The sequence below is a fragment of the Triticum aestivum genome, chromosome 6B (genome assembly GCF_018294505.1).
Source record: "Triticum aestivum cultivar Chinese Spring chromosome 6B, IWGSC CS RefSeq v2.1, whole genome shotgun sequence".
In the NCBI taxonomy this organism is placed as follows: Eukaryota; Viridiplantae; Streptophyta; class Magnoliopsida; order Poales; family Poaceae; genus Triticum; species Triticum aestivum.
Window position 1 is genome coordinate 287,762,243 of NC_057810.1, and position 8,377 is coordinate 287,770,619.

Genomic DNA, 8,377 nt, shown 5'->3' on the forward strand with positions numbered 1-8,377 from the left:
ACCACGTTTCTTAACGCTTCCGCTTAGCAATCTACAAGGGTATGTAGATCCAATCTCTCCTCTCGTAGATGTACATCCCATAGATTGATCTTGGTGAGCATAGGAATTTTTTTGTTTCCCATGCAACGTTCCCCAACACCGGATGGGAAATATCGGTGGGGTCGAGTTGGAATGTACGGTTTGGACATATTTGGATAGAGAAAGTGGCTGAGGGTTTTGGAGCATTATCACTAAGCAGTTGAGCAAATAGATCATTAAGCAACACCCCATCCCCTTTTATTAGTATTGGCTTTCCTATGGACTCAATATGATATTGGATCACTTAACCAAAAATGTAGAGTCTTGAGCTTTTGCCAATCCATGTCCTTAGCATTTTGAAGGGGTTCCACATCCTCTTGTCCTTGCCATGCCACTGTTGAACTTATCTGGAATATACTAGATAAAAGTAAAATTATTAGTCCAACAAAAGATATGTTGACATTAATTATCAAAACCATCAATGGAGCACTTGTGCTTTCAGTTGGACATTTTATAGAAGAAGTAAAAATGTCACTTGCAAGTTGCAAACAGGAATTTAAATAAAAAGAAGTTGGAAGTTTGGCTAGGGAATCTGTGGAGATGAAGCATGGTCTTTGGGAAGGATCAATATAAGAAATGAAGTTGCAAACACAAGATCCAATAAAAGAAAACAAACATCAGAAGATTATGGAGATGATGACATGATTGCAAAATAAAATGGAACCCACACCAACATAGCATCCAAGTCTTGATCATGTTACAAAATATGGAAGATCTTGCTCTTGGGTTGTTACGCCAGGACGACGGCGGGGCTCTCCTAGGGTTGCCAAATCAATCGGCAGAGCAGGACCAAAATGTCACCCTTGGGGTACAGACCTTAAAGGTGAGGGTTCTGCCGAGGCGATTTTACCCAAGAGCTTAGTAATTCAAGGGATTATTAGGAGATAGAGAAGGGACTTTTTGAGGGGTAGGAGATAGAGAAGAGAATTTTTTGAGGGGTAGGAGATAGATAAGAGAAATTATTTTTTGAGAAGAAGATAGAGAATATTTTTTTTTTGAGAACTGATGGAGAAGGGATTTTTTTTATGAGGGTAGAGAAGAGATTTTTTTTTGAGCACAAGGTAGAGAAGAGATAAGATGTAAATAAAGATAGTGAATTGGGCTGGGGCAACTACGACCTAATGAGCTGACAGCCCACGAATAGGATTGGGAAGGTGTGGATCCGGCTGCCGAACGGAACCAGCTTCGCAAGCAGAGTCGGAACTGAACACGAGAGTTGGGAGGAGTTGATGATTTCACGAACCCTAACAGTCACATCTCCCTCTATTCGCTGGGCAGCGCATTGGATCGACGATTAGAGGTCGACCGCGCGAGCACGCCGCCGCCTATAGTCGCTCGCCGCCGCTTGGAATCGCCTCGCCGTCACGTGGAGGAGTCGCCCTCGCCCCTGCGAGTCGCCTCTTCCGCCGCAGCCGGTAGCCAGCAAGGTCGCTTCCTAACGAACCCCCTCCGGTCCTCCTGTGCTTGCTGCTGCCTTTCCCCTTCTCTCATCTGGTCCTCCCTTGCCGCTACGTGCTTGCTGGGTACTGGGCTGCTCACGGCTTGATGCTCCTGCTTTGCTTCGATGCTAAAAAAATTCTGTCTTTATTACATCTGCGTACTGTTCATGTTTATGTATGTGAAGGTGTACTAGTTTATCTGTTTTTCTCATGCAGATCCAACGTGCGAAAGCACATAACTGACTGGAGAGTATGGAACAGCAGCAAAGTAGTCTTCCAGTATCTGAAGACATTGTCTTCAAATGTGGCGACATTCCAGCTAAAGAGAGGTAGTTCTAGGACACATCCTCCTTCATAAATTCGAACTTTGCAGTAGTGTCTTTTTGAGTAGTAGTCACCCCTTCCACTACATAATACTACTATATTTCATGGTACATTTATTGAAACTAAATCTGTTGTGTTCTATTCCTTTTTGTCTATCCTTGTGTATGTTATTGTAGGGAAAATCTACTTTGCATGCTTACCCATGCATGTACTCCTTGCGGCCAGCATCCCGATGAGATTTTTATCTATATAGCATAGTTTTAAATAGCGGGCTATGCCAGATAGCTGTGGCCGTCCAAATCAGCTATAGTGGGGCTATAGCGAGGTTATAGCCGGCCATTTCATAACTTTACCGGACAATTTGTACATGAATAGTGGCAAGTACTCCCTCTGTAAAGAAATATAAGAGCGTTTAGATCACTAAAGTAGTCATCTAAACGCTATTATATTTCTTTACGGAGGGATTACCATTTAGCGGTACCTTGCTCAAACTGCTATAGGTGGGCTATAGCCGGTTATTTGAAACTTTACTATATAGAGAGAGCACATGCATGCATGCAATATTCTCCTATCTCATGCTAACATCATCACATCAATTCCGAAATTCAAGTTTTTGAAAAACTTCCGATTAGTTCCTACCCTTCTTCACTGTTGAGTTTGTCTCGACGAAGGCTTTGAAACAAGATCCCATGTTGACAATGTTTTGATGTTTTTCTGTCAACACCAGTTGCTAGATTATGTTACCATAGTTGTCATCTTAGTAGCGAACAGTTGTCATGATGATTATGTATAGTTACCTAACAATAATTTTGTATAATGTTAGTCATTGCAATGTTATGTAGATCTTGAGAGTGAGTATTCAAGTGTTAAAGATAAGTAAGATGAGGTATCAACCCATACAAGTATCATGAATCAAGTCTTTAAGTTGTGTATATCAACGTTCATCAATACCAAGTGGCTAATAACATGGCAAGTGAGTGACAACTGGACTGGGATTTTTTTTTCAAAGATGGGATCTAGTTTCGAAGATCTCACCGTGAGGAAGCTAATGGTGAAAGCAGATCATCAATCGGGTTAACAGCTTGAGAGATAATACTTTTAAAAATTTGAATTTTAAAGAACCTTTAAGTGATGTTTCTTATGTGCCGTTCTTGCATGTAGGGCTGGGTGTTTGGTTTATATGGTTAATACGCTTTGGTTTATTCAATTTTTTAATATAATTTCAGTTTTTGAGGAATGGCCACCAAAATAGTCATACAGAAATTAGCCACCGAACCATATTAACCGGAACATAACGGTTTGGTTTGTTCGGTTAACCAAAAAACTGAAGTACATGCACCCATCAGTTTAACAGTCATGATTCATGAGCAGCGATTTGCATTGTACGGTACAGAATGCACAAAATATTCACAAAAGCTAGCAACATCAACAGCAAATATAATAATCAACATGTCACATCATTTGTGGCAGTGAATAATACAACTTTGATATATATACATGTGTAATTGTGTATAAAGGGATAGTGAGCAAATTCTCACATACGAACATATAACAAATAGTCTCACGTATGTAGCAGCAAAATCAAATAGCATAATTCTTATTTTCTCACACACAAGCGGAGGGAAATCAAACAAAAGGCTATCAAATAGCTGAACTCATGACAGAAACGTGAATAGATGGGACTTCATCACATAAACAAGGCTTCAAACTCTCAGATCTGCAGTACTACTTCCATTTTTCCATACGACAACCTTACTGGAAGCAAACATCTGAGGATCTTGTACAATGAATTGTTAGTATTTTAGTAGCAACTACATGAACAACATGTCTATTCCCAATCTGATAATTTGTAACTGATAGGTAGTAAAGTTATTAAGGGACCACACCAAGATTTAGGAAGTGAAATCATCGATGATGATTGAATTATCCTTACTGGTGTTGTTCACAGAAATATTGAACCCATTAATTTCTTCAAGCAGTGCTGAAAATATAAGTATACAATAATTAAGTAATGAGGAACATAGGAGAAATTAAAGAAAAATAACTCAAGTAAATTATCGACTTACTTTCCTCTAGCTTAGCCAATTCTGCGGTCTCCTCTTTGTCATTTACATAAATAGATTGCGGCAACCAATCTTGTGTACAGACAAGTGCTTGGACAATGAATGGAGTTAGAGAGCTCCTGAATTCATCTAAAACACGACCACCGTTGCTGAAGGCCGACTACGATGCAACCTCAGATATAGGAATTGCTAAAACATCACTGGCCAAGTGTGACAAGACTGGGAATCTACAAGAATTGAACTATCACCACTCAAGAATGTCAAACTTGTTGCTACCTTCTTCATTCTCTTCGGAAAGACACTTCTCAAGTTCAGATTTACTAGCATTAAGTCCACGAGTGCTGGTCCTCATATTTTTAGCAAGTAAGGACTTCATTAAACTTGTGCCACAGGCTTCAGGTTCTTGTGTTTCGTTGGATGGCTGCACCTTATTGCTTGGAGCATATATCTTTCCATATTCTTCAAACAACTCGCGAAGTGTCTTACTTATTCAGTCAAAACTAGTTGCCTTGGGTCTCACCAAACATCTCCAGAGTAGCTATCTTTGTATAAACATCTTCAGGATTCTTCTTGCACATTTTTAAATGAGAGTGGGGCAGATGTACCATTGGTTTTTCATTCACATCAAAGCTCACGTTTGCAGTAGTTGCACTTGCCCCTCTAAAACAGCTCCCTCTTTGATCTTGGTGAAACTATCCCAGACATCTGTCTTGGTGCCATCTCTCTTTTTCTTGGGCTTCACCGCTTCCTTCTTTTCAGCATCGTCCAATGCTTCCGACTGCTGTGCCTTCTTCTCAGCATTCTCAGATGCATCCGTCTGCTGCCTATTATTCTCAGCATTCTCCTTTCCCTCTGTCACCACCACTAAGCTCCGACATTCTTGATTGCTAAGCTCTATATTTGGTTCTGACATCTACAAATTGGACAAGAACAAGATCAGTCAGTGTTCAATTCAGTCAAGCAAACAAGTGAACTTTCTAAAACGTAAGATCATGTGGAACATGAAAAGTATCATGTACAGGAGAATACGTGTGATGCCTCACAAGTATGCAGCTTTCATTTGGTGCCTTTTTTAGGGAATTTGATATGTATTATATATGGATCAGAATAAGCACATGCACTGAACCATAAACTAATTAGTAATTTGTTCCATGAGGCACAGAGACATACACTAGAAGATCCATGCACCAAAATCGTATAAATATTTGCTGCAAGGATACACTAGCTCATGACTATTCATTGCTTGCAAAACAATAGTAAAATATTCCTAGTAGATCAAATTAATCACAAGCATGCTGTTATCTACTAGTGTTCTACTTGTATTAAGAGATTAGAACTTGGAGAAGCCAGCGAAGTACTTGTGAGAGGCTGGACTGATGTCCGTCACAACCAACTGACTTGCTGCTGACTGCTGAGTGCTGACTCACCGTAGCCGGCTAGATGTGTAGTTGACCGCCCTAGGTTGGAGAGGAGAGGGCGCCGCGTGATGAAGTGATGGCAACGGCTAGGTTTACGTACATGTGAACGTGGGGCGATTACATTAGGTAGTATTAGTAAATTAGGACTTGAATTAGGCTGGGCCGATTGGCAAATCGGCTGTTGCGCTCAGAGTCACAGGAACCAGCCATCGTAAAGATCGGCTTCTTCGGTGGTTACAGTTTTGACCACCGGAAACTGAACGTACATGGAACACCGAACACCGATCGAAGTTTGCACCAATATATTATTTGATTCTAGAATTTTATATGTAAGAGATATCCGTTGCTAGTCATGAAATATATTGCTTCTGGTGCTTTTTTAAAATTGATGTATTCTATTTGTAATGTATAATAAGATGCTTTGCTCAAACGCATCATTTTTATGCATTTGTGTTTTGCATTGCTATCTTTTCTTATTAGTGTTTTACACCCTTTAGACTAGCTTTAATTTTTAAGAGGACTCCATTTAAACCTTTCTTGTTTTGAGCTAATGTATTATGTGCATGAACAGGCCTGCAGTGGAGCCATTTGACCCATCTAAAGTTGACCCATGCAAAGGACAACCATCTGGTGGTGGTGACAAAGAACCAAAGTCATCTGGGCAATCTGATGGTAATGATCAAGAAGCAAAGACATCTGGACCATCTGATGGTTATGGTTGTGATGACATCCCGGGGAATAATCATGATGGTGAAAAAGACAACGAGAATGATCATGATAGCAACCCCGTACCAAGTACGATTAGTAAAATAACTGCTCCTTTCATGCTAAGATTGATCATCGGCAAGAGATGTGTGCAACCCTTAAGCAACCATCCATCTATTCCTTCACTTTTTTCTATCAGTGGGAGTGGAAACCATAATTCGGTTCCTTTAGTTAGACCTGGTTTGCATGAGGTGCCAGAACTGATTAATGGGAGTGAAACTGGTTGGGTTAAGAATTTTGTTGAGCGATGTAGGGCTAATTTGATCAGCAAACCTACCCCCCCCCCCCCCCCCCCCCCCAGCACCAGTTGGGGTGTGCACATCGACTTTGAGTGGCCAGCCCCTCCTGGAAATATTTGCTGTTCACACCAACCTATGCAAGGTCAACACCATTGGAGTTTATGATGATCGAGGTGGTGTTTTAATCTACAAGTACAAGAACAGAGAAAAGGAACAATTTATTGAGAAAAGAAACCGTTGGCAGTCAAAAAATATAGGAAGAGACCCTTATGATTTTATGGTATGATGTTTTTTCGTGAAGTGTATTTCCTTTTTTCCTTTTAATGATTGTGGAGACTTGTCCATTGATTCTTTTATAATATATATGCAGGTTAAACTTGTTCTCATTGGCCCGAGCCGTGCTATGTCAGCTTATGCGGATGGCTGGCTCATCGAAGTTGATGTGCCGCCAGAATCCTCTTTGCTGCCTGAAAACCACGCAACAAAGAAAATAGCTGGTGGAGTATTCAAAATGTCATTAGATCTGGATGATGACTTCCTCGACAAACCTAGGACTAGTATCATCTTCGCCAGAGGGGGATTTGTGCATTTCACCTATGTGGTTTTCAATAATGCAGTCAAAGCTTCAGTTACATTTATGCTCCATGCTCGTTGCCAAGATAATCTCCAATTTGTTTGTCACTGTAAAGTGCAGGGTGAGCTGACATTACATGTTGGAAACCTTCCCATCGGATGCACTGTTTTCATAAATCAAGTTGAGGATGAAGCCGTGTATTTCATGCCATGCGAGAGTTTCAGAGAGAATTGTCTAGGATTAAAGCTTCCCTTAACCCGGAATGTTCTTGCTTTACCTATTGGATCTCTTGTCTGTGCTAAGGGTACTTTGATGGTGGGGAATGATATGTCAATGGTTGTAGATCAGTCTTTTGTGCTCGAAGGATATACTTCCCAGACTCAGTGGCAGGTGGATCAGTCTTTCGATGCTACTATATGCATCGTGTCAAGTTCTCTCTTCATGGAGTGGTAACTATATGTTCTGTAGTAGTAGATCGGAGTTCGTTAATCACTCCCCCCCCCCCCCCCCCCCCCCCACACACACACACCCCACTCTCTGTCTAAGTATTGTTGGAATATTCTTTATTTTGCTTTTGATATTAACATGTACCCTGTTACGTGGGATAATGTCTATTCCTACTATGGTTGTGTTTGCTTGAGCTGTAGATTCTGAAAAAGCTGATGTGAGCCGTGAGTAAGCTGGTGTGCTCTTCTACCTATGGAAACGCTGGAAGTTGTTTGTGAAACAACTGTGAAACTGTAGTGTGTGTCTGATTAGAACTCCTTTCCCCTCCCGGGCCGCTCGCGCGGGCGGCTCCGGAGGAAAAAACCAAGATCCAAGCGCCCCTCCTCCCGGGGACATCCTGGCCGCCGCCGCCGCCGGCAGCGGCGGTGGTGGCGGCGCCCGGCCGCGAAAGGCGGCGGGCAAGATCTGCACGCCCTGACATGGCTCCTTCGCGCGGGGGAGCACCGTCTTGTGGGCGTCGTGACGGCTGGCGGTTCTGGTGCGGTGGCGCGCGGTAGAGAACACTGGAGGAGGAGGAGCACGGTCGCGAGGTGGAGAGGGGCGGCGGTCTTCCTCGGGCGCCGGCGTGTGTATCGGAGGCCGCGGCGCGGGGTCCCTGGCGGCTGCAGATCTCGGAATGGAGTGGTGACCGGGCGCGGCGGCCGGGAGTCGCGGTGGTGTCCGGGGCGTGCGGTGTGCTTCCTGCTGGCGCTGGAGTGGCTCGGGGAAGGCAGTGCCTTGGATTGCTGGTGGTCGCGCGGTCAGGATCTGGCCGGAGCTCGGCTCAGGAAATCGCAAAGGGAGCGCCTTGGTGGTGCGTGCGTTCGCTGGAGGCGCAGCGCGCTGGCTCCTCCCGTGTGTGCCCCTGGTCGCAGCGGCTTGGCTGGCTGCCGGAGTGGTTTGGCCAGCCCACGCCTGTGGTGCCGGCGGGTCTTGGCAGCGCCAGGGAGGGTGGCCTGGAGCTGGTGACGTTTGTCTTTCGACCGTGCAG

At 43.4% G+C, this 8,377-nt stretch overlaps 1 protein-coding gene across 4 annotated transcripts; it reads left to right on the forward strand.

Annotated features, from left to right (window-relative positions):
- The first annotated feature begins 1,205 nt into the window (after positions 1-1,205).
- On the forward strand, positions 1,206-7,568 carry LOC123136965 (uncharacterized). Of its 4 annotated transcripts, none has more exons than XM_044556493.1 (4): positions 1,212-1,505; positions 1,734-1,846; positions 5,894-6,117; positions 6,697-7,110. In XM_044556493.1, the coding sequence occupies exons 2-4, from the start codon at positions 1,770-1,772 to the stop codon at positions 6,699-6,701; spliced, it is 306 nt and encodes a 101-aa protein (XP_044412428.1). In that variant the 5' UTR covers positions 1,212-1,505; positions 1,734-1,769; the 3' UTR covers positions 6,702-7,110. The 4 variants fall into 4 exon arrangements, 3 of the variants coding, with proteins under 3 accessions (XP_044412427.1, XP_044412426.1, XP_044412428.1); XR_006467531.1 differs by having other exon boundaries at positions 1,215-1,505; positions 5,894-6,606; XM_044556492.1 differs by having other exon boundaries at positions 1,206-1,846; positions 5,894-5,994; positions 6,697-7,568.
- Positions 7,569-8,377: the final 809 nt, after the last annotated feature.